General features: G+C 38.5%; 1 protein-coding gene across 3 annotated transcripts in view; it reads right to left on the bottom strand.

Moving 5' to 3' along the window:
- Positions 1-27,489, bottom strand: part of Fmn1 (formin 1) — a 363,324-nt gene that overhangs the window by 90,857 nt on the left and 244,978 nt on the right. For all 3 annotated transcript variants that reach the window (XM_076848461.2, XM_076848463.2, XM_076848464.2), the window contains one exon: positions 26,141-26,261. In XM_076848461.2, coding sequence (XP_076704576.2) covers positions 26,141-26,261 — 121 coding nt within the window. The remainder of the gene's footprint in view (positions 1-26,140; positions 26,262-27,489) is intronic.

The following is a 27,489-nucleotide window of genomic DNA, read 5'->3' as shown; positions in this document are numbered from 1 at the left end:
ATTTCCTTTTAGCTCCTTCCAAGTAGATGGATTTTGTGGCCAAATGGCAAGTACATCCTTCTTATCATTTTTCTTTTGTTGAAACAGGGATTTGTTATGGTTTGGATATGAGGTGTCCCCCAAAAGCTCACACGTGAGACAATGTTAGAAGTTTCAGAGGAGAAATTATTGGCTTGTATGGGTCTTAACCCAATCAGTGAATTAATCACTGATAGGAATAACTGAGTGGTAACTGGAGGCAGGAGGGGTGTGGCTGGAGGACTTGGTTAATTGGGGGTGTGGCTATTGGGTATATACTATGTATCTGGAGCTTGATGATCACCATAATGTGAGCTGCTTCCCTCTGTCACACTATTCCTCCATGATGTTCTGCCTCACCTTCAACCCCGAGGAATGGAGCTGGACTTCTATGGACTAAGACCTCTGAAACCCTAAGTCCTTAAATAAACTCTTCCTCCTTAAAGTTGTGCTGGTCGGATCCTTTAGTCACAGCAGTGAAAAAGCTGACTAAAACAGGGTGTGACCTTAGAGAAGAGAAAGAGGGAGAAGAAGTTGGTAGAATGGGAACATATTTTGGAGATGAACAAATAGGTCTTGCTGATGCATTCAACTAGGGCTGAGGGACAGGGAAGGGTAAAGATGAGCAGGGGTGGCTTATGCTGCCATTTACTGACATGGTGAAGAGTGAGGAAAGTATCTTTTTGTTCTTGTTCATTTGTTCCTTCTCTCTCTCTCTCTCTCCTCTCTCTCTCTCTCTCTCTCTCTCTCTCTCTCTCTCTCTCTCCCCCCCCCTCTCCCTCTCCCTCTCCCTCTCCCTCTCAGGGGGAAGACATCAAGAGTTAACTTGGAGCTTTTTAAGGTTTCCTCTGGTCTCTATAAATTGAGGAAAGATTATTTCCTAAAAATTCAAAGAAAATATAATGATTGGCTCTCATTGCCAGTTCAATTAAATTCAAGCTTCCCAAGTCTGGGATTTCAGGCCCAGCTTTCAATTCTATTTCTCACATGTATTAGATCAACCACAACCCAACCATTCAATGTTTCCTAAGTGTACTGATCAAACAATGTTTCTGATTCCATGTCTCCATTCATGTCTTTATTTACCTCACACGTAACTCTCCACACAGCCTTATTCATCCTAAAAAGTCTGAGATCCACCATTTCTCATAAGGCCTCTTCCAATTCAGTTTTCACATCTTTTAAGCATCTATAGTATCTTCCGTATAATGCTTATATTTACCTTTAATTAAATTTTTTCATGTGCTTATATTAATACCTGAGAAATTATTAGGCAAGTTTCACCTACTTATCCCCAAATTTCTCTAGAGGGGTCTATGCATCTGGCCACAGCATCAGATTTCCACACCTTAACTAGATTCTTATGTGGAAAAAGGCTAAATAAAATTAGCATGGTTGACCCAGATGCAGGGCAGGCTTTCCAGGGTCACAATGTGACTTGCTTGTCTCTTCACTCCTTCCTTCCTTTCCAGGAGATGTGGCAAGGGTCTCAGTCTCTTCACTTGTCAAGCACCTTGGGGTGTCCCAATCTTGTCTGAAAGGGATTAGTGAATTTTAAGTACCCAAGCAATGTCTACCACTTCACTGGTGAGGCATAAGCAAGGCAGCCAAAGATCATCATCCTGACTTTGAAAGACTTCTACTTTGAAAAATCAGCACTTCTCAATGAACTTTCATGGCAACATAAATTTTCTCATGTTATTCAGCTATGACTGAGAACACGGTAGATTTAAAGGAAATCAGAATTTCTCATAAATTAGTCCTTTAAATTCTTTAATCCTCAAATGCAAATAGAGCAATTTCCAATATTATGCAAATTCCAATAATTCTATTTTTATAAGACTATTTTTCATGAACACCAATAATATGAGGCTTACCTGCAAATTAGTAATAGGATATATTGAAGCCATGCCAATAATGCCTTCAAAGTGACTTCTCCCCAGCCACAGAAAAGCCAAAGGCAGAGCTCATTTCCCCAATTACCAAAGCAAAACTTCCACTTTTGCCTGAATTAAAAGGGCTGATCGCTGCAGCTTTCCTATTATCCTGGATGTGATGACAGAACCCGTGGGGAGCCCATCAAAATGTTCAAATTTTATGAGACCATAGCATGGGGTGGTAAAGGGTTTGTACTTAGATCAAGACCTACCTGGGTTCAGGTTGGCTGTGGCTTCTTTTTCTCATCTGAAAAATGAGGAGCCCTCTCCCCCAGGTATGATATGAGAATTAAGTGAGATAGTGCTTGTGATGTGTGCAGAATGTTTGGTACTAGGAAGCAGGCTCATAAATATTATTTGTTATTTTTATGATTTAGTAAAATTGGTTGGGAAACATGTCATGGCCAGAACATCAGGACAGTCATGGCTTTGGGGATTATGTGCTACAGATGCTGTGCATTCTATTTACGGAAATACGTCATAGTGAAAATCTTCTGTTTAGAATATAGGGATAATGGTTTTCATTCCCTTGCTGAAATTCAGTGAGATCACTGAAGAATGCAGGCGAACTCCTAGGGAAAGATGAAGCAAAATGTGAAACAAGCCCCTTGGGCCTCTGAGCCACTCAGAAACTGAAACCAGGACCCATAGCAGCAGCAGCTCCACTGCTGTGCTTGGAGGTCCTCTCCATGCCCCCACGGGTTGGGACTCCCATGTGGCCTATTAGAATTAAGCTTCTCCATACGATCAAAGGGGGAGAGCCGCCCTTCAACCATCTCCGCTGGTCGCATGTTCCGGTGGCCAGGCAGCTCATCCACTTCCATTTATTAACTTGGCTTATTTGAGAAGCTTTCTAGTGGACAAATGGAAGACCTGAAGACTAATTAATGATGACACTGGAGACTGCCAGTGCATAAAGGAGAGAGGTCACGGACACTCCACTAATGCTGGTCATTGTCCAACTGGAAGACTCCTGGAAAATGCTGCTAGACCACCAACGCTGCTCCAGACACAGGCTGTGCCCGGCGTTTTCAAGGTCAAAAGCCATAGCCACTCCAGCTTCTTTTATTTTCATCTCTACACAATTTTTGACTATCAAAAAGATATTAGTTTCTAAAGTTCACTACTAATAAGTAATCCTTATGAGAGAACAAATATTAAAAACCAATACAGAATGCGATAATGAAGAGTAAATTGAGAAAGTCCTGATTTAAAGGTTAAAATGCTGTGAAATGTTTTGGTAGAAGAGATGACGCAGCCTTAATGTTTCAAGATTCCAGATGTCAGGTTTATAAGGTCACACACATGTTTATCTATTGTTTATTTTTGACCCCGAGAACAAAGGAATAAAATTTACTGAGCTATTTTGAAAGCAAGATAGGAGAATACAGAGGCAAGACTCCAATATAATTAATCAAAATCTAATACCCATCTAATCTCTTTAACAGATCAAATGTATAAAAGAAATTGTTAAGAAGGCCAGAGCATATTTCCTTTCCTATAAGTTGAAGGACCTATAGGCTCACTTAAATCAGAATTTTTCCCCCATTGTTAAGGACTGAACCCAGAACCTCTCAAAGTCAGAACACATTTTTATCTAAGCTCTTTGCTTTTCTAATATGGAATCCACTCTTCTCTCTGCTTACCTTGTTCTCACCCTACCCTTCCATGGTCCTGTGCCACATCTACTTCTTCCTCAGTTGTACAAGACCCTGTCCTTTACACAAGCTCCATGCTTAAAGCATAACCATAGAGGATTGTTGCAGCAACAGAGAGAACTGTTTGACTGCAGCGAATTTTTGTCTTGTATCAGTGGGCTTCAAATGAGACATACAACTCAGATTCAGACTGTAAAGGGCCTAGGAAGCTTCATTAAGGAGTTTATCATAAAGGGGTTCATTCAGGAAATACATCAACTAAACAAATACCTGTTGAGTGTAGACAACCTACCACAAACTCAACCAGGTACTGGGGATATGGCAGTGAAGGAAACAGACTAGCACCTCTCCTCAGACAATGTAGCAGCAGACAATGGGTCACCCACACTTCTTACTGGCTATGACACACAGTAATTTTTGCTCCTTGTAATATGAACTGAAGCAAACATGTGAGTGATTTCTTTCCTTCTACCTCTACACCTCTACTCTCATCTTTTTAGGAACAAGACAGTACAATGTTGTTCCTGGTGCTTTCTACACATCCAATGTTATGTGTGTATGGGTGTGCATGTTGGGGGGTATGAGAAAGACTCAGTGCACACTTAGTCCCTATGCCCCAAAATACATTTTTGATAAGATAAACTTTAAAACAAATTGGGACTCAAAATCCCAATATTAGCATAAGCTAATATTAGTATACTTTTTTTTTTCATGGTATTGCCTTGAACTGAATGATTGGGAAACTATAAGAAATTCAATATTATAAAATACTAAAATAAAAACAGCTATATTTTACTTTGGCCAGGAGCAATTCAAGAACGTCTATGGATGGATTAAAATCATATTTTAAAAAATATTAGATTCTTCATTTGCATATTAAAGGTTGGCAAAAAGGCAAATGTACTATTTTGTAGCTGTCTTATGTATATACTGTTTTTTAATAAAGGCCACATAGAAAAGGTCAAGTAAAGGGAGAGTTCCAGTTAACTTAAGTAAAAACAAATGATAGAACCTTAAAATAAAAAGCACATATTTCATGTTCTGAGGGGTTTTTAAAGCATGGCATGGTAAGATAGTGAATGGCATTACAGTTATCAGCAATTCTGGGGTGAGAATGGTGGGCAGGGGCAAAAGGAAACATTTATTCTGGGAAAATACTACACTGAATAAATTTTGAAGGGGACCGCTAGACCCCTTTTATGCCAAATAGCTCTCCAAAGCCCAAGAAAGTATTACACAGAATAGATTTTGAAGGGGACCACTAGACCCACTAGACTATTTGGCATGGTATTTTAAGCCAAATAGCTCTTCAAAGCCCAAATTACTGGGCTTAAATCAGACAACTGTGCATTAATGGCCCATGTGTAGAGAACATGCATGCAACCAAAGGGATTCTTTCTCTAGCTTTGGTCTGAGTATTTAGCCAATATCATTGTCCAAATTATTCCTAATAAGTATTCATCCAAAGGCAAGCATTTGGGCATGGAGGCACACAGCTTTAATTCCAACTGTTCAGGAAGCTGAGGCAGGAGGATCTCAAGTTCAAAGCCAGCCTCAAAAACTTAGTGTGGCCCTAAACAACTCACAAGACCCTGTCTCTAAATAAAATATAAAAGAGAACCAGAGATGTAGCTCAGTGGTTAAGTGCCCCTGGGTTTGATCCATGGTACAAAACAAATGAATTGAGAGAGAGAGAGAGAGAGAGAGAGAGAGAGAGAGAGAGAGAGAGAGAGAGAGAAGCATTTGTATTTAAATTGGATAAAAAGCTTCAATCGTTATCTGTATATTAGGGGTTAAAACAGAAGCATTAGACACATGGTACTTGGGTCAGAACGTTATCTCAGAATAAATCTGTAAATACATAGATGTATTTACAAATACAAATGTCACTTTATGTCTGTACATACATAGTGTCTATCCCCCAAAAGCTAAGTAAAACACTCTGCTAAGTTACTAGAGCTTTGGCAGATTCCAAAAAATATAAATAACTTGAAAATTCACAAGCTGGCAAATGGATAAATAGAATGTACTTTAAACATACGATGAATATTATTTGGCCATACAAAGGAATGAAGTCATACTATTACTTGGATAAGCCCGGATTACGATAAGTAAAAACATTATAGGTAAAAGAAGACAAAGAAGACAATCACAAGGACCACATATTATATTAGTCTACTTCAATGAAGTGTCCAGAATAGATACATCTATAGCAACAGAGTAGATTAGTGGTTGCCTGAAGCTAGGAGAGGAAGAGGCAGAAAGGGAGAGACCAAGGTACTGGCCGAGGGGTGCAAGATATGTTTTCAGAGTATTGAAATGTTTCTAAAAGTGATGATGGCTGACAACTCTGTGAAAATACCAAAGTAACTGAACTGCATACTTTAAATGGGTGAATTATTTAGAATGTGATTTCATCTAAAAAATCTGCCAAAAAAGATTAGTAAAAACTCATACAAACTGGAACTATAATAAACTGATAGTTTCACATTGGAACGAAAGGAAAGACAGGCATCTGGGCTCCTTTTATAAGGTAAATTTTTAAATGTTATGTGCAACTATTCTTCATCATAACAGTTATTTGCTAAGCTGTGGATCTGAAGTAAGAGATGAATTTGAGATGCGCATGCACTTGAGAAATCAAACACTGACTATCTTCAAAAGGTAACAGCGAGTATTACCAAAATAAGAGTCCTACTAAACTACCCAGCATTGACAAGAGAAATATAAACAAGACATTTAAAGTTTTGTTTTTAAAATGTAAAATAACAGCTTTGGAGCAATCTTAATTGTGGGAAAAAGCCATGAATATGAATTTATCTATACATACACATTTAGACATAAACATGAAAAACTGATACATTAGGAAAATTACCTCTTTAAACTACTCTTTTTTAAAAAAACATATTTTTTAGTTGTAGTTGGACACAATACCCTTATTTTATTTTTTTATATTTATGTGGTGCTGAGGATCGAATCCAGGTCCTTGCACATGCTAGGCAAGTGCTCTACCACTGAGCCACAACCCCAGCTCTTTAAACTACTCTTAATCTATTGATATATTTATTTACTCTTAGTTTTCTCTATCCTTTATTGTCTGGGAAAATTATTTAATACCTTTTGGACTTTGAGTTTCTTGATACATATGATCTTCTGAAAACTAACACATATATAAAAAATCATTTTGTGTACTGAACAGTAAGATGCTACCTAAAATATGCATTATTCATTTAAAATATTCATACAGTAGAAAGATTGGATAGTTGTTCATGATTCCATTCTTTTAGTTTCCAAGAACAGCTAGCAATAACGATCCCACAAACTCTTTGAATAACTGGCAGTCTTAATATTTATGAGTTTCATAAGCAAATAAGCATATTATGAATGGGTTTATCCCTTACAAGTCAAATCATCTTTTAAAAATTGCCAGTAATCACTTTTTATGTTTCTCACTCCTTGACCCATTGACATTTACTTCACACCCAATTCTGATATTACAAAAACACCCCAAAGTCACTAATTAACCCACCCTCTGGTCAGTGTCCTGTTTTTGAGTCTCCTGTGAGTTGGTTCCACTGTGCTGCTTCCTCTTTCTCAGGTTCTGTGTCCTCCACTCTGGATGTGACCTCTATCTGATGGCTCCGCCTCCTTTGCAGCTGCAGCCTTCTATACTGTTATTACATGTTTGTATTCTTTTGGGGTTTGGTATAAACATTTTTTCTCCTCCCACCTCTGTTCTCTCTTGAGACAATCTCTTCCAGGTGTACTCTTCAGTGACCTTCTTAGGATGTGCCTTCCAAGGCACATTTCTAGCCCAGAGTTGCCCCCCAACCAAGAGCTCTGACATTCCTTACACCTCTCCATACTGCCACAGTACCTTCCTATTTTTCCCACGTTCACCCTTGCTTTCTGATTTGTTGTCCGCATCTGAGTCAAAGTGACCTTTACAACATCTCATTATGAGTCTTCTGCCTAAATCCTCCAATGGCTTTCATTACTTTTTAGAGATTGTTCCCAATCCCTCAAATGGTCTACCAGGCCTTCCATGGGCTGGGCCTGCCTGCCTCCCAGCCTTAGCCCTGCCACACTTCTGCTCTCATATTCTCAGATGTGCTCAATTCCTCCCCACCATCTCCTCCAACCGATAGTCATTGGTGGTGAGTCATCATATAGACCTCCTCTCAAAGTCTTTTTTTGGGGATTTCTTTTGGACCCTCCATTCTATACTAATGAGGTCTCCTCTGTTACAAAGTCACAGCATTGTATAATTTTCCTCTTGTTATTATACTATAGTATCCATGATTATTTTATTATTTCCACCATTAAGCAGAAACATTAAGCAGAAACATACAGTTTCTGCTTACTATGAAATCTCCAGCATCTGCTACAGTGTCAAGTCCAGGAAAGACCTGTGAGTCTTTTATAAATAATGAATATTTTATAAATAAATGAATATACTACCAAATAAGGGGAGAGAAACTTATCCACATGCAGTCCTGGATGCATATTGAACAATTCAACTCTGATTTTAGAAAGTGGGTGCCTCTTTCCCCAGAGGAAATCCAATAATTTTAATATAATAAGATAAAATTTTTCTAGTACATACATACATACATACATACACACACATATATACACAAAGATACAGGAACAAATCTCTCCATTTTGTATTATACATGTGTATTAATTTATTTTGCTAAAATGCAGGTGGATGGAGGGGTCAGGAAAAAACACAAGGAGACTGAATACCATACCACTTTCACTCACATTCATTAATCCAGATAACATATTTTTTTTAATTGCAAAAGCTAGATTAAAAATTCTTAGAATAGCCATTATTGGAAGAGTCATTATTAGAAATAAAAATCTTTGACAAATTCTTGTAGTCAAGCACTCTACCTTTTCCACATGAGCGCTTGGGTAGGTGTTACCTAATTTTTTAGTTTTAAGGAAAAAAGATGCTATCTTTCATAAAAGAGGGAGAAGTTTGGATCTCTGTAAGAGGGGAGATGGATACAGAGAGACAAGGAGGACAGCTTTGTCAAACCTTTAGAACTCACACTGCTTGGTGCAGGTGTGGAACATGAAAGAAGGGCTGAATTTTGAGTTTGGACTTCATAAGGAGGCAGAGGTTCCACCTGTATCCCTCCAATGCTCTTTCTTTAGAATCTTCTGAATAGCTTTATTTCTGTGGATATGAGATATTGAAATAAATTGCTCTAAGATTGCCCTACTGTGAGTACATATAGGTTGCAAATATACCCACACTCAAAATATTTATTAAGTACCTGCTATATGCCATTGTGCAAACATTGGGGAGAAGTTTATATAATGAGACCTGTATTTTTGCTCTAAAAATGTCAGTAGTTCATAGTCTAGCAACAGTAAGAAACAAGGAAATCCAATAATTTTAATATAATAAAATAAAATTATAACATAACATGGTGTCATGGAACACTGGGTAGGAATGTCCATTTCATGCAGAGCTGTGGATTTGTGGCCAGGGAAAGGTGTTCAGAAAAGACAACTTAAGAGTTGTCTTGAAAAAGTCAAGGAGAGTGAAGGAAGGGGAAGGTTGCTCAAGGAAGAAGAAATACCATGAGTAAAATAGGAAGAAGAAATACGATGAGAAAATACCATGAGTAAAAATTGCATGGGTCATCTGGGGTAAGTGAAGTAGTATAGTGTGCCTAGAGGTCACCAAGGACTCGTGGACATAAAATTGGTATTTAAAGACAGAGCAAATGGTGAACTGCCATGGGGAGAAGGGACCCAGAGATGAGAAGGGGTGCAGGACGAACTCTAAGGCATGCAGGCCATGGAGGAGAGGCCAGCAACTGATGGAGAATGAGTTGGTAAGGAGAAAAGAAGGATGTGGAGTTATGTGATCTGAGGGGAAAACAGTAGGCAAGGAAGAAGAGCAGTCAGCTCTGTGCAATACTGTTCAAGGTAAAAGAAGATAAAGACAAAGAAATGACCACTGCTTCAAGCAACATGGAGGTCACTGGTGAGCTCAAGAGCAGCTCCGGGGAAGTGAAAGTGGAGGAAGGAAATCAAGTTGGAGCCTGTAGCCATGTGTTTAAGAAGTTAAGCTAGAACAGCAAAATGGGGAAGTAGGAGGAGTTGGGACTAAACTATAGCTCCAGTTCTCCCTGTCAAGTATTACAGATTAAAAAAAAAAAAAAAAAAGGCTAGGGAGGGCTAAATTTTTTGGTGATTTTGAAATTGAACCAGTTCTTTTTTTCCTGGGATATTTTAGATGCAGTAGCCTTTGGGGTAGCAGGACTCATGAAAAAGAGTCCTTTTCTACTCCTTCAAGAAAATTCACAAACCTTCATCACACAAAAATCATTCTGTACAAGAAGAGATTCCTCAGGTCCTAGTGTCACTCTGAATAAGGGCAGAAGAGGCATAGTCCCCTAGAGAGTGGGTGCCTCTTTCCCCAGAGGAATGTTGTGTAAAAATAAACCCACCAGGAAGCTTGAGCTCAGGGAATCCCATGATTCTGATTCACTCCACCGAGGGTGGCTGCCCAAGATCAAATGTACCTTAATGTCCCATGATTGTGAGTATTCTCCATGAAAAAATTTAAGCAGAAGTGACAGGGCTAAGTGAGGACATGCCAGTATGCTTTAGGACTTGGAAAGATTTGCAAAGCTGGGCCACCGACTAGAGCCTTTGCACGGTATTGTCTAAAGCACTGTTCATAGTACTCTCCTATCAAACATCATAGCTGAGTCAGAATTTCCACTGCAATGATTATGTGGTTATGGACGCAGCCTTGGTCTGCGAGACATTAGCATGAAAAATATTCATTAATCACCTACCCATGACTAGGCCTAAATATAAATGGATTGGACATGATTTGATTTATAGGGTGTTAACTGATCCAACCATTTATTAAAAAATATTCTTTGCATTGGTCCCCATGAAAATCATCACCATTGGAAGCTTTCCTTTGAAGATGATAATTCCAGAAAATCTTGTTAGAAAAGCATCTATTATTTCAAAAAGAAAGCATTATTATGAAGTATTTATTAACACTTTAACATAAACGTACTTCTAAGACAAAGGGATTTTAAGAAATAGCTTGGAAGGTTGTGTTATAATGGAAGCAAAATACACATTCATCAAGATTTTGGTACTGAGATTGACTGTATAATGGGAGGCCTCAGGCAAGTAGCCCAAGCAGGAAGTTCCCAGACAACTAAGAGGAAGGAAACTCATCTTGGGGAGAAGGACCATAGTTAACTTCTAAAGGAATTATGAAGGCAACACATAGAGATTTGAAAACATTAAAAAAAAAAAAAAAGGTACAGAATTATTAGTCACCGTACCATGATCAGAATACAGTCTCCATATATTTTTTTAGTTTTATTTATTTTTTTGCCCTGCATCTAGGACTCTGCATCACAGCCCTGGATCCTCCATAATTGCCTTTACATATGATTTTACATGCTTATATTTGACAAGGAAATGCTTCCATTTTTATTCTTTCTGCTAATATTGCATGTATACTTGCTCATATTTACAAAAACCTACAAACATTGTGATTCACCGTCATATGAAACTTTTGTATGCACTGGATGCACTTAATTCCCCTACAGTTGGGTAGGGAAGCCCTTTCTACCTTGTTCTGACCGTGTGTCAGGCTGTGAGTCACATCCATGTCCACACAAACTAATTCTGAGTTCAGGATTTCTTCTTTAGGATACAAGAAGTGGAATTACGAATAAAATAAGAAAGTTCTTTTTTCTCAATACACAGTAGCCAAACTGATTTGGGCATAACCAAGGGCAAAATCACAACGTGAATGAGGACGGGGTAGGGGGATTTTAAAAAAATGAGAATGTGTCTTCTGTGTCTCTTTGTAGAGGTGACTGGGTCACATAAGCTGGAGTGATGCCTGGCCCTGGAGCACAGGCACTGTGGGCAATGCACTCAAAGTGATTGCTTTCCAGAATGGACAACTCAAGAAGTAATTTACTCAACATGGATGGGAACTGGTGATATGCAAAGGTTAATATAAAATAATCTGAATTGATCAAGACATAAAAGTAGGTTTGAGATCTGTTCATGAAAGCAGCTTTTTTTAAAAAAAATATTTCTTTTAGTTGTACACAATGCCTTTATTTATTTATTTAGTTCTTTTTTACCATATGATTTTTTTTTTTTAGTCATACATGACAGCAATTATTTATTTATTTTTTATGTAGTGCTGAGGATCCAACCCAGGGCCTTGCACGCACCAGGCGAGTGCTCTACCTCTGAGCCACAACCCAGCCGCCCCCCCCCCAAAACCAGATTTTTTTAAAAAGGCCCTATTGTATCACATTTAATTTAGATGTAAAATTATGCTACTGTCAATATCAATGGAGCTAACTGAATTTGAGGGCTGTCTACAGATAAATCTGCATCAGAAGCTCAGATTTCTAAAGTACACATAAGTATAATTAAATATATTTTTAAATATAATTTTAGGATGTTCACACTTGCTGATCAACAACATCAAGGAATGATCTGGAAGCATGATACAAACCAAGATATTTGAGAAGAATAGGTAGAACCTCCATTTTCGAGCGGTCCATGGAGTTCTACTTCAAGAAGTACACACATGCCATTAATGAAATTTAGGGGGTAAAATCTCTGAGGTTGTTGATGGAATCACCAAAGGCAGAGCTGCACTTTCCAGAAGGGATGCTTACTCCCCCAGAAATCACACCTAAGGTAGAGCAAAACAGCTCTCTTACTGCTTAATTCGGGAAAATGATTTTCCTGTATGAATGCTTTGGTAGCAAACACATCTTCTGGAGTAAAAAAGCTTATTTGTGTGGCAATCCATATTTGAATTAGGCGACAGAATCTCTTGCACATACAAATCCTAAAGGCAACAGGCTTGCCTCTGTATGATTCAAGGAAATCTGTAAAAGGCAGCAATGCTGATCTTAGAACTATTTTCCTTTCAGCAGAGCAACAGCTGGCTACAAAGAGGCCAGTGATTAAGAAACACAAACCCATTTGCAAAAAGCAACCTGCATCCACACTGCTCAGTCAGGACAGCTGCAAGCTCTCCAAAGTTTCTCTGGCCTCTGAGCCCATTCTGTGTTTCAGCCCGTTCTGGTTAGTCACATTCACTGTAATTTTCTACTCTGGAAAGTGCTTATATCTGAATGGATCATGAGGAAATAAAGGAGAAAAGATGGAAAGACAGAAGGCGAAAAGAAAAAGGATGGAAAGTTATTTTAAAAGCACACAACCTAAACTGGTGGATGGATTCTGGTGTCTCGTCTTGGCTACAGGAATTACTGGCAAAGCTTGAAGTTGGCAATGAAAGCTAATCAGTTTGCCACTGTCTTCAGATTTAATGCAATATTTGGCTCAGACAATTTTAAAAATCCCCTATTCCAGCTAAAATATTTACACAGTCCTATGTGTCTCACTTAATGCCTGTTAAGCAATCGTCTTTTAAAACTCCACAGACACTTGTAAATCTGTCGGGAGAATTGTGGCCTATAAACAAGGCTTCACATAAAGAGAGCTGCATTGTCAATTTGCTGGGAGTTGGGATTCTTAAGATGTGTTTGAAAATAGAGTTGGAAGATCAGAAATAGTTTAGAGTGGGTAACAAAGTGGCCAATAGTCTTGCTTGTTGGACACTGTTAGTGGTATTAACGGGAAGCCTCCAGACACTGACCTCAGCTATTTAAAGCCATGCTCCCCTGTAAACCTGTCATTGATCCTACCTCACCCTTGAGTTATGACGCAGGGAGAGTTACTGGTCCAGCAGCCCATGGGAGTTTGCATCCCAGGCCATGTCTGGTTAGAGAGGATGACTTGGTGAAATCTTGAATAGGAGGCTATCTCACGGCTACATGTGATGTGCATGGTGTAAGTGTGTCAGGAAGGGTGAAGACTGTCAGAGGAAAGGGGGAATTCTGGGCAGCGCTGATGCTGGGAAGAAGAAGACAGCTAAAATGAGGACAAACAGTATCCTCTAAGGGAGTTTAAATAGAATAGATTCTGGAATGCTTAGTACATTCTCCGAAGTCTTTGGATCTGATGTTAATGAGCCTAAGAGACAAAATTTAAAGGCAAGGGAGGGCCATTCAAGCTCTCTCCTGCTGGCCTGAGGAGCCCCAGGAATCTCTCTCCTCAAGAAGAATCAGGCACTTATTACAATACTCAGTTATTTACCTGTTCATAGAATATTCGCTTCCTTTTTAGTTTTGCTCCATTAAATTGAGGAGCCAACTGATTATGATTCACAATTAATTTTACAATAGCTTTAAAGATGAAAATAATACATAAAATGTACACATCAGTTTAAAAACTCAACCCCCCAGCTTAAAATATTCAATTTTGGGCTCAGTGGAAATATAAGATATAGGTTCATCCTAGATTGAAAAGCATAATTAGGTATTTATAATTCCAAGGTACATAATCTCTTGACACTGGAGGCAGCAAATATTTGTGAATTCTGTCCATGGGACCATGATCAGGAAGGGCTTTGAAATATTTTTGTGAATCTGCAATGCAGTACAGCTGGAGGGTAAGCTGTGTACCTTTCCCCCACTATCTGATTGGCAAGTGAGGTCACCGTTCTTAGGGACAATCTGATTCCTGTTCCTAGCAAGAGAGAAATAAAAAATGTAAGTAGGAATAAATTTGTCCCCTAGAAAGTGGAATTAATACTTGCTCTTAAAATGTGTTTATAAATGACTCGATATTTCAGTGCGTTTATTTAAAATTAGCAGTTAGCTCAGTGCTTAGAATAAATATTTGCTGAAAAATAAACTGATTGAAAAGGTCAAACAAGTTCCTCCTCCTATTCTGAAGATTTTTCTTATATCCAGATATTCGATGATGTTTTTAAAGACCATTAAAATGCGCCAGAAAAGCAATGTAAAAATGGAGTCCCACAAGCAGGTTCAGCACATTAGCCATTATGGATTTTCCTTTGGCATTTCCTCATTCTGTATGTTACTGCTCAGGGAATGTGACTGGCCTCATGGCACCAGGCCATCCACTCTGACTTGCACATACTGTCATTCATCCCTGTGTCCAGCAAGTCCCTATTCCAAGTTCTCAAACCATGATTAAAAGTAATTGCCCTTAAATGACCAAAAGTGTTTTAGACCTCAGTGGACTTTGTGTCATTTCATTTTACTTCACATAAGACTCCTACAAGCTCACATCTGCCATTGTCCCCATTTTTAGATTAGGATAAGTAGTCACTGAGTTGGAATCTGGACCCAGGGGTGTCCGACACCCTGGTCTTGTGCCATCATGCCTCCTACCTTCACCATCTACAGGACAATTCTAGAAAAAATGTGTGCCACCTGTGGAAGTTCCTCATGAATTGTCAGGAATCAGGCAGATGTAAGCTAAACATCACCAAATGCCACTGTAGGGACTCCTTCCTTTTAAATGGGAATAGGCTTATCAGGAGGTTATTAAGTGGCATGGCAGAGACCTGAACCAGTAGTGACAGTTACCAGGAAAGTCACACTGATCTTTCCATGAGTTCCTAAAGAGTGGAGTTGCAGTCCTTGGCTCCCATCCAAGAGCAACAGTGATGCTAAAATCTGTGAGTCCTTGGGCAAAACTCCTACCTACCCTCTTTCCTCTGACTGAAGGTCTTCCTTTACCTTCACTCATTTGGTTGTCTGACATGAAAAGAATCCATTTATGGACTGTGACTCTTCCATAGAGTATAAGATACACAATTTACTTGGGCAGGAAAATAGTTTGACATTCACAAACCCACCCAGAAATCTATTTCTGAAAAGAAAATGTTTCAGTGTGATACAAGTTTATGGTCCATAGCTTGAGCAACTGGCTTAGCAATGGAGACCTGAGTTATACGCTGGCTGGATGATCCTGGCCATACTGCTTCCCACCTCAGAGTTTCAGTTTTCTCAGTTGCATATGCCTGCCCTACTCATATCAAAGGATAAAGCTGTACACACAGATAAAGGATCACCATTAAGACCATATGAACAGGGCTGGGGTAGAGCGCTTGCCTTGCATATGTGAGGCATTGGGTTTGAGTCTCAGTACCACATAAAAATAAATACTGTGTCCACCATAAAAAAAATCTTTAAAAAAATCCATATGAACACCTTTTTCTTTTCTTGAATGGCAAATATAGGACACCATTGATAAATTTGCTGATATACTCCTCCATTTTTCCTACCTGATTCTGATGGTATGCTAAAAGCTGGCAGGTTGCTCCCTCAATTCTTGGGTCAATTCTTCCCATTACCAAGTAGAAACCTTACCAAGGGCACTTGTATTGTCTCCAAACCTTTTATATAATTTGTTATTTTTATTGTATTTATATAATTTCATTACTTTATGGAAACTATAGATAAATAACTTGAAAAAGTACTATTTCTATAAGTGTAAATGAAAAAAGATAAAAGATTGCAGATAAACATAGGGATGGGGATCAGTGGAGACTGGGGAGATATGGAACAGTGAGGTACTCAGGATTGAATCCTGGGATTGAAAAAGATATGGATGGAAAAACATCCAATACAAATGGAGCCTTGAGTTTAGAGTTAGTAAGTATCAATGTCAGTTTCTTGGTTTTGACATCTATAATCATAGCAATATGCCATATTAACAATGGAGAAACTGGGTAAGAGCTATAATGAGAATTCTCTATACTAATTTTACAAGAAAACCTGTGAGTATCTCCAAAAAAGGCACAATTCAGGAAAAGGTCTCATTCTTTCATCAAAATACTGACAAAGAATGCTATATTTAACTGGCCTTAGAAGAAAAGATAGAAGTGATATCAGTATCATTTTCTATGATTCCTAATTTTGGCCAAATTTTTTTCCATTTACTAACCACACTAGAAAGAGCTCTACTGCATAAAAATTACTTCTAGATGGTATCAATGCAAGAATATTTAAGTCATGAATTAATTAAATAGCAGATTATGAAACTCATTTATAAATAAAATACCTGAGGAGCTGGGGTTGTGGCTCAGTGGTAGAGTGCTTGCCTAGCATGTGTGAAGCACTGGGTTCGATCCTCAGCACCACAAAAAATAAATAAATAAAATACAGGTATTGGGTCAATTTACAACTGAAAAAAATGTTTATATAAATATAATACCTGAGATCCAAGACTCATATAATTTTATGGTTGACTTTTATATTCTGTAAGTATTCAGGATTCTTAGAATTTTTAGTTCTTCTGATGGACTAAGTCTAGGAAGGAACAAAATAATCCTTACTGAATAAGGAAAATTATAGAACACATTGAAATAGCACAGCAATAATAATAATAATTGTAGAAACTCAGAGTGGGAATGTTCTTTCAAAATCATCTAGCAGCCATCCTTCTAAATGTGCTACCCTACCAACCCACCACAATCATCTTCTAATCCAGTAGGCAAAGGGCTTTGAATTTTTTCTTTGGACAGGTTTAAAGCTTTAAAGTCTAGCTCTTGAAAGCTTTTATCCACTGATGCTTGTTTGATATCTTTGGCTATAAGGAAGTAATATGATTTATTGTTAGTATCAAAATCAGCACAATTATCTGAAGTTAGCTAATTCTACCCCTTATTCATTTGTCCATTCATTCATCCATGCAGAAATATTGAGTGAACAAGTATATCATGGGTTCTGATTGGCACTGTATAGATAAATACTAACAAAGTCATATTAGACACCTGCTTACATGGAAAAGGTGGAAGAAGAGAGAAATTTTACAAATAAGCCAGGTAGAAATTAATAACAACACACAGTTGGGGACTGTAATAGAGAGTCCCTATTCAAAGTGGCTGCTAAAGGCTGGATGCACAGGGAAGGCTGGAGGCAAGGAAGTAGCTGGGAGCCTCCTCCAGGCAGAGGAGTTTGTAGAAACTCAGAGTGGGAATGTTCTTTCAAAATCATCTAGCAGCTATCCTTCTAAGGGTGCTACCCTACCAACCCACCACAATCATCTTCTAATCCAGTAGGCAGAGGGAGTAGTTGCTGCAGGGGTCCTAAGGCAGACACAAGGTCATTGGGCTGGAACACAAAGAAGGCCTGTGTGGGAGGAGGGAATGGATGGAGTGAATGAGGCTGGAAAGGCAGAAGTGTCAAGGTAGAACTTGAATGGCAAGGATATGAGGTTGGATTTGGTAAAAATTACAATGAACACAAAATAGCAAGGTGTTTTGACCTGTCTGGTGAGTGGACCCTGGATTAAAGGAAGGGCAGGAGTGGATGCAGGGAAACCTGCTAGGTGTCCCTTATGGCCAAGTGAGGAGCAGGTAGTTCAGATGAGAAACACAGTGTGGAGATGGTAATGAGTAATGGACTCACGACACAATTTGAAAGTAAGTCAACAGGACCTGCTGAGGGACGGGAAGTCAACAGAAAGGCACAGGGGAATCAAAGGGTAAGTATTACCCATTTTACTTATATTCTGGCAAAGGGATTTCCTTCATATGATCCTGGTAAATCCTCTCAAAAGTCACTGGAGCAGAGATGCTGAGATGTGGGGGGATAAAACGACCTGCCCAAGCTTATAACAGCTTGTGACACAAGAATGTGACTTCTGATTCAGACTTTTCCCAAACAGTAGCTTTTATTTTCATATTTTATGTTTCTTGTCAAAGAAAAAAACAAACAAAATAACTTCTGTTAATCATGCTGATTTATAATTGGCAGGTGGAAATACAGAGTGCAAATGGAGAGGAAGAAACCAGGACAACATAACTCACCCTTCCCACCTAGAGATGCCACAGTCATGGCTTCAAAGGAAAACTCTAACTTCTTCCATTAATTAACAGATGAATCAAGTTTCAGTTTCCGTATCCTCTCTCCCTTCTGTACAATTTGTCTTTGAAGGCGTTCCATTTGGGAAACGTGTGACCTTTACCCACCATGCTGCACTTAATTGAATGCTTTGCATCACAAGTCACCACGCTGTTCAGCATTTTACACCCACTGCCTTTCTGAAATACTTATCCCAGTTCCTTAAAGTCTGTTTTGTTGAAATCATTTCACAAAAATAAATCATATCAAAGTCTTTAAAAAATGATTTCTAAAACTTTGCTTGCGAAACTAAATATTTTCAACACCATGGCAACACGGTCAGGACTCTGGCTAATGTATCCAGTCTCGTACCAGAGTTCAGACTCAGTAAACTGCTGCCATGGGCAAATGGGCTGTGGAGGAGGAAAGAGCTAATAAATTAGGTATGGTCAATAATCATTCAAGTCGTGTCTTCTGGAGCTTCCTAAAAGGTGATGAATGAGCCCGATCTGCCCTAATGGACCAGCTCCCCCTTCTCTCTTCCAGGATGCACACTGCAAACTGCATGGTGCAGGAGTGAGGTTAAGCACCTCTAGCGCCTGAGGAACTTCCCTGGACACCATCTCCACCATCTTTCCTGGCCCTGCCAACACTCCTTCTAAGCTGAGCAGGGTAGAGAAGTCTGATCATCTCCATTGTTTCAAGGGAGATTCACAGAGGTTAAGCTGTTGGTCAAGGTTGCATAGCTCATCATGCAGCTAGTAAATGGCAGAACTAAACTTTAAACCTAAATGTCCTAATCCCAATCCAGCACCACTTTCAACATACCAGCCTCTTCCACTGAAACTTAAATAAACAAGTACTTACAAAATACTTGGTTTATTGTTATTTTGAATTTTATTTTTGTATGTTTTTCAAAGGTATGCACCCCCATAGCTTAAAGAACAAATGCATATTCAATTAAATTTTTATGCAATTCTAGATCACACTTACTAAAAACAATTCTTAATTTATCTGAAATTCAAAAAATTTCCTGGGCCTCTAATATTTTATTTAATAAATGTGGCAACCTTAAAGGTAAGAAACAGCATTACAGACCTCCTTTAAATTGTTTTCTTTGCTCTTGAAGATAATATCAAGAGAAAATTGCCTACGTTAAATTCTGTGTTGGGCTTCACAGTACTGATTGAGTCATCAATGGCCGTCCTTACAACAAACAGGTGGAGAGATACATTGATCCTTATTGAGGAGGAGACAAGGTGACTGTAGGAGAGCTGAGAGTCAGGGAGGTGGGTGATGAGGCAGACACATTAAATAACTGGGCAGGGAAAGAGAGGGGAGAATTCTTCCCATTTCCTAAACTGACACAAACTTGAATATCCATCAGCAGATTGACAAAACCAGTTATTAGCATTCCTCCTTACTTCCTGCAGTCAAGTCTTCATTAGCTGCAATAACAGGAAGAGGGAAGAACAACACACTCAATCTCAAATCAAAACGGAAACAGAACCTCTGAAGGGCAAGATCAAGTGCTCTCTGATGTGTGGCCCTGTTTCTGCTAAGTAGGCCCCTGACCTGCTGGTATTGCTGAGATACCAACTCTTCCTCAGGTGGCTTCCCTTTTCCATCAGTGCTCAGAGTCTCCACCCCACCCCACATGGCCTCCCCTTCAGCACCTCTTTAATACTATTTTCAGCAATTTATTGACCCAGACACTTAAAATTTTTACTATGTTAAATGAGCTAAATGGCAAAGATGATTGTTCCTACCTTGTGGTTTTGAATAGATGAGGTTTGTCCAACATGCAAACAGCTTAACTAACTCAGTGAAACTCGGTTTAAAATGTAACTTTTCAAAAACCATGGCAAATCCTTAGTCCCGCCAATCTAGCTGCCTATAACTGAGAGTTGATTATCATTTCTGTTTTTGACCAAATTTTAATTACCAAACTTACACACACATATTCAAATAATTAAACTATTTCTACTATACAGGCCCCTCACAGAGGACTGTGATAAACAACAATTTAAATTATGAAAGTTGTTTCATTGTTTGGTGAGCCTTTGGAAAAGAGTAGAGTTAAATCAATGGATGCAATCTGTTATCTTCATGTGGAAGATGAATTGATTATAGAAGAGCTACAAAAAGGGAAATCTCTTTCTTGAAGTTGGTTTTGTGTATGAATTTATACTTCCTATAGGTAAGATTTTGAGATAGAAGGCTGAAGCACAAACCCTGTATAAAAAAAAGGTTCAACTGGATGGTCCTGGACTAATCTGGGTGTGCCATGAAATAAGAACACAGGGATTTATAATGCCTGTTGATGTGACAGATCTAATTCAACATGAATTAGTCTAAAAATATCACCACTCTTCAAATTTTGAAAATTTTAATGTTTGTTGAATGCCTGGCTGATGCATTTCATTCAGCATCTTATTTTGGAAAGTCTTAAAAGAGTTAACACTTTAGGATAAACATTTCTAGGATAAACATTTATAGAGTGATAACAGATATCAAAAAAAGTCAACAGAGAGTCTTGCCTTTACATAACTGTGTAAGTATATTCCTAAATATTTCTAAATGGTACATAGAAAAGAACATGTTCAAGTATATAGTCTTAAATATTTAGAGAAAAAGACATCATCAGAATTATCTTAAGATACACATGAACTTGCATCTCGGCCAAAATTCTTGAAAAAGTTTGTATCTTACACTGAGGATTAACTACTAATTACATTTTCCCAATTTATATGTGATAACAGGGCTAATAATGTGTAGTTTTCAAAGAAAAATTTAGTAAATAGTTTGTTAAGTAACTCAGCCTTAATGGAAGAGGATGCCAAGTAACTACTGTTAGCTATACTGTATTCTTAGTAAGTTTTATAGAATATGATAACTTTTCCACACCTATCTAAAGAGTTCCATCAAATTTACCAATTAAAAAATATAGCTTTGCTATTTTCATAGCCTGAATGAATTTTTCATGATCAATAGTATCATAGGATTATGTCAAACCAATGTGTATTTGGGGGAGATGATATTACATTAATTTTGAATGCCATTAGTGTCATTTATTTTGAATGTGTCATTTATTTTGAATGCCATTTATTTTGAAGGTCATTTACTGCATTTGTTTACAGGTATGACAAACTCAGAAAGGCTATCATGACTTGCCTCCTCAGTGTAGCCAAGCCGGTATTAAGAACAACATTACTGAGCAAAGGCCACAGTTGTTCATTTCAGACACTCTAATAAGGTCATTCAGTAATGACCATTTAACCAAAAACTGTTTTCTTCATCTTAAAAGTTTGACAGAAATATCAATATCCTTTCTTCTTAAAGTGCTTTTTGCATATATGGTCAGTAATTTGTTTCAAGAAAGAAAACCAATGTGTTTTTGCTTTATGTTGGTAAATGTTAAACAGAGTTAAACATTCACATTTTTTTAAACTATAGAACTTTCCAGACTCATTTACAAACTGATGTGAACTGTGAATCCTTACCAAATGATTACAGTACATGAAAATTCCAATTTTGTTTGCCAATATATTTCTTTTGGAAGAGCATCAATTCATATATCCTATAGTATTTGTGAGGGTCACTACTTGAAGAATCCTATGTGTCTTGACAAAGTTGTGGGGGCTGGAGGCTCTAGGTGGCCATTGTTAACTGGCACAGTCAGAAAGAAGGTGTATTAACTTCCTATTGCCATTACAACAAACTTAAGTGGCTTAACACAACACAAATATATCTTCTAATTCTGTATGTTAGAAGTCTGACATGTGTCTCACTGAGTAAAATCAAGGTGTTGACAGGGCTGTATGCAGAGCCTTCTGCTGACTTGAGGGAGCATCTGTTGCTTGCCTTTCCCATTTCTACAGGCTTCCCACATTCCTTGGCTCATTGCCCACTTCCTCCATCTTCAAAGCCAGCAACACTGCATCCCTCTGATCATTCTTCTGTAGTTATATCTCCCTCTGATCACAGCCAGGGAAAGTCTTCAGCTTTTAAAAGCTCATTTTAAAGATTCATGTGATTAGATTAGATCCACTTGGCTAGGCCAGAATAATCTTCCCATCTCCACACTGGCAAAGTCTCTTTTGCCATGTAAGGTAAAATAATCACAGATTCTAGGGATTCAGGTGTAGGCATCCTTGGGAACCATTATTTTTCCTACCACATACGAGTTGGTAAAATACCTTGAGTGAATGAAAACAAGGCCAGAAAACAAAGCTGAGTAAGAAAGAAACTATTGCTGTGGTTTGTGATTTCTCAATTATTCCTTAAAACAGCACAGTACCAGTGAAATCAAAATCATTGTCTGATTAAGAGATATGGAGTAAAATAAAGAAAACATGGAACATGTCCCCAGCCTCAAGGATTTGGTTCTGTCTTCACAATGCAGAGAAGGAGCACAGTGCTCTGGAATTGGATGCTCCACAAACACAGCCAAACTGGACTCTTAACTGCATGGGTAATGCTGTAGCTTGCAAACTTTCTGGTTCAAGGCACACACCCCTCCTCAGCTTTATGGAAGTTTCTCTCAGGAAGAAACTGTGCATTCATTCTTCCCTATAATGCAAGTACCATATCTTCCCATTTTACAAGTGAGAAAATAAATATTTTTGTTTTGTTTTCTTGGCACTGGAGATTGAATCCAGGACCTTGTGGATGCTAAGTATGGGCTCTACCACTGAGCTTTCCGCCCCACCCCCAGACATAGCCCCCCACAATGAACATTTTTTTATGGTTATGGTACTTACCAAGATCTGACTTTCATCAAATCAGTAAATAATACACATTTGATTCCAAAGCCTTTCTTAATCCTACACAATACTGTTTATCTATTGGCTTCAAGACCCATCTATCTTGTACTTCTCTCCAGCTCTATTCCCAATCCAAATTAAGTTCGTCCCTGTATCTCTTTTCTGAGAGTTTACATATGTATTTCTAGGAATGTGCATGCCTTTTAGCAACTCCCTCTCATCCATCTCTTCATAGAGTTTTATGCTTTAAATACACCTCTCTGTTCTCTTTTCCAACATGTTAAGAAGACTTTAGGCCAGAGGCAGGATAGGTTACAGTATTGAGTCATTTCCAGTTTAAAAATGTGGATAGATCATCACTAGGCCAGGCTTGAGCACCATGATCTTTAGCTTCCTTAAACTGTGAGAGGTCAAAAATTGTATCTGCTCCATTGGGTGGGTCATTGTAAGGATTAAGAGAGATGATATATGTAAAACATCTGAAAAAAAATAATCACACAAAAATTGTAGCTAATACTATTATCAATTTCTTACTTGCATGAAGATGCTATTAGAAGTCTGTCTCTCTGAAAGATGCTGATTGGCAACTTTTGTACCTCTCGGTGACATCTGTATGACCATCAACCTCAAGTTAATCCACACCCTACTGTTTAGATGTGATTAATACTACTCAAAAAAAGTTTCTTCTAAAGGGTCATGGCTGCTAAAGAACTAGGGCCTGATGCTTCTTGAAATTTGCTAATCACATCTGGTTTAGCTTTAGACATTTTCTGGGATTTTGCCAGCAGCTACGACACTTTAATGGCTACAATAAACCTCAAAGCCTCATCAAATCTTTGCTGTATGTGTGAAAATTATGTCCTCTTCAATTAAACATTCAATCCTGGTTCACACTGAGGCCTTATGGAAAAGGAGGTGAAACCTGAATGGAGATGTGAGATGAAACGGACCGCCAGGATTCTGGCCATCTTGCCAGATGGTATTTAGAAGAAAAAGAAATTCATTAGAGAACCCAGGGTCTGTATTTTCTTTAAATATTTACTGGGTACCTTTCATGTGTTAAAAACACTGGCATCTCTAAAGATTAGCAGGGCGTTTTTTGTTTAAATATTCAATGTGTGTGGGGTGGGATGGAGTCCTTTCCTCATTTACTTCTGTTGTACTTCTCTTTTGGAGAAGTCCCCGTTCAAAGAAGAAAAATAACTGAGACAATGTTCCACTTTCCTTCCTAAGGCAGTTCCACCAGCCTCAGAAGCTCTTGTATTTCCTTAAAATTGGCTGAGGACAGTGTCAGTTGAGTACTGAGAGATCCAGAATGACACTTGAGATTCTCTAAGATGAAATGGGGTGTACCAAAGCAAGGGCCTTGGGGAAACCCTGCCCCTCTCTCCCCCTCATTCACACTTCTTACCCCTTTACTATTTATCATCAAACTCACAAGGATGTCATGGGGAGGCAGCCCCTGGAAGGAGAAGGGGAAAGATCAAACAGAGATCAGGTTTCTTCTCAGAAGTCTACACAGGGGTCAGGCCAAGGGTTTTATAAGGGGCAAAGAGACAGGAGATGGGCATTCAGATCCTGCCCAAGGTGTAAACAATGGCTCTTCCTCAGCATAGCTAATGCTGCTTTCCCGAGGACTGGTCTGGGCCCTAATTCTGCCATCATAGAGGGACAGGAAAAAATCTTCTATGTGATGGTCTACTCTGCTTTATTATGAGACACATCAAGCTCCTTGTCTTAGATAAGGATAAAACTCTCAGTTCTTCAAGAGATTGATAAAAATGACCACAAGTTCCTATATCATATTCCTGAACAAAGTATATTCGTTTGGTTGAAGTCACTCTCTCAGCCACATCAACAGGAGGAGAGGAAAAAAAAAGCCCACACACTTTAAAAATAATTTACAAGGTAAAAATATTCACTTGAAACCACTATCCTTATTTAAGCAAGTTTTATGCCCAAAGTAAAAAAAAACTAAACGGCTCTCTCTGCCACCGGGAGCAGATCTTTCCTACTCTGCTTCCATTTCCAAGCTGTTCTCAGCCTGAGACTTCGGTTTTGGAGCACTCTTTCACAATAAACATTTTTAAAATGTTTATTTTATGTCTTAGTGTAAAAATATTCCTGGTTGAAGCTCTCCATTTCCTCAAGCTCGCCTTCTGGCACACCAAGCCCCATTTCCACATTAACACGCTCCCTGAGTCCTCCATGGAGCGCGTCAGGGGACTTACAGAGACTCCAAGGTGAGGTTTATATTCCTGGGCAAGGAGATATCTTCACAATGAAAACATAAGACTCTAAAAATGCCAAAGGAAAATTCCTGTCCACGTGAGACCTACTTTCACGTTTAAAAAAAAAAAAAACAAAGAAGGAGCTTTCAGCATTTTGTTTTGAATAATAATTAAAAATATAAACTAAAGGAGAATGTTTGCCAAGAGTGTAATTATCATTATTAGACTCATACATAAATCAAACATACAGAGACCTGTGTGTGTGTATGCATGTGCATAGATAGATGCAGATGTATTAAGCAGGAAAGAAACTAGCTAAGAAAATGCATGGGTTCTAATTGGATAGACCTGATTAGAGTTCAGTACATCTGCTTCTTACTGATTGTGTGAACAAAACTTATCTAAGCCTAATTTTTCTGAGTTAGTGTAGTTCCTATTTATTAGGATTGTTACAACAATGATATAAGAGGAAGCTTTTAATACATGGTTGGTGTTATCATTATTATTAAAGTTTTAACTACTCAATGTTAGAAAATGTGGATATGACAAAATGTAGACATAATAAGCAAATGACCACCATTAATAAGAAAGATACAGAAATATAGTTCCTCCAAACAGTGAATAGAGATGGGAAGTTCCATGAAGGCAGCAGTGGATCATAATGGAACTCCGTAACAATTCCATCTCATGAGCCAGATATAAATAATTCTCTTGAGGCATTTTTTAAAACAATTTTAGCTGCTATCATAATAATAGAACAGTTCCTATTACCTTCCAGTTGCCTCTTCAGTTTTCTCAAATCTTTTATGAGGTCTTCAAACTTGACTTGGGAGGCCAGAAAGAAATCTTGTGGTTCAGGCAGGGGGAAAACACTCTTTTCAGTTCCAGCTTCCTAAAAGATATGGTAAACAAAAGGACATTCTACTTCCTGGTTATTACTTTCAGGTGAAATTCTAAAGCACCGGTCAGGAAAAAAAAATAAATTTCATGTTTAAATAAGAATCATTGGAACACTCTGCTATTCCTATATTTGGACTCGCTACGTTTAAGCACTTTCACAGCTCACAATGTATTTTTGGTCTTACTGGCACTGAGGTCAGCTATGGCCATGTCATGCATTCTATTTTGCCTTATAAGTCAAAGAGAAATTGCCAGGTATGTCTTAATCTTACGACACTCGATTCCCATGGAACAAGGCATGGGAAAATGCATGAAAGAAGTTACGTTTACAGTCCCATTTGAGTTACCCAGTCTAGTGATTAGGTAGCTCACACTTGGGTATGCCAATGGGTTGAACTGGAGAAGAAGGGAAGCCCACCCTTTGCTTTTACCTACCTTTCTCTGCAGCTTAAAGTTCTAGTGTGGGCATGATCAAATTTTTTGTGTATATATAAAGCTTTTCCAAATGTTGTTTGGTTTATCTTAGGAGATATTTACTGAGGGCATGTTGGGCGTGGTTTTTAACAAACTCCACAGCTATACATGATAGAGAATCCTAGCTGAGAAACATCTTAAGGGACAAAATCTTCAGGCACACTGAAACATAAGCTGAGCTTCAAATATCTCTACCAGCCTAGCTTGCCTTCTTCCTGAATTGTTTAATATAAGCTTTGTACCTTGCATATCTTAGGCAGCCTTCAGTTATTCCTGTCTCTACACACACTACTTTGCCAGTTTTCCTTCACATTCCATCTTCTCTACTGCCATTAGGACTAATTCCAAACTTTAAAACTGCTTTACAAGGCACTTTATGATCTGGCTTCTGTCTACACGTCCAGCCTTACTTCTGCCTTCCCCCATCTCCAACTCCCTGTTCCAAACCTCCATGAACAGTAGAAAGGCCACAGTCTCTTGCCTCCAGGCCTTTTGTCTATAAAACTGTCCCTTTCCAGTCCTTCCCATACCTTCTTGTTCATATTCATCCTTCACGTCTCAAAACAACTGTCACTTCCTCAAAGACTTCCCCAAACACCCAGCATTTGTATGTTTCTCTCCTATACTTCAAGAGGCCCTGAAACTACATTATCATATATTAACTGCTCTACTAATTAAAAAATTGTGGTGTTAGCTCATATATCATCCCCACTAGATGACAGACACCTCCACAGCAGGAACTGGGT

The sequence above is a fragment of the Callospermophilus lateralis genome, chromosome 3 (genome assembly GCF_048772815.1).
Source record: "Callospermophilus lateralis isolate mCalLat2 chromosome 3, mCalLat2.hap1, whole genome shotgun sequence".
Classification (NCBI taxonomy): domain Eukaryota; kingdom Metazoa; phylum Chordata; class Mammalia; order Rodentia; family Sciuridae; genus Callospermophilus; species Callospermophilus lateralis.
Note: the sequence above shows the minus strand (reverse complement) of the source record. Positions and strands in the feature narration are given on the sequence as shown.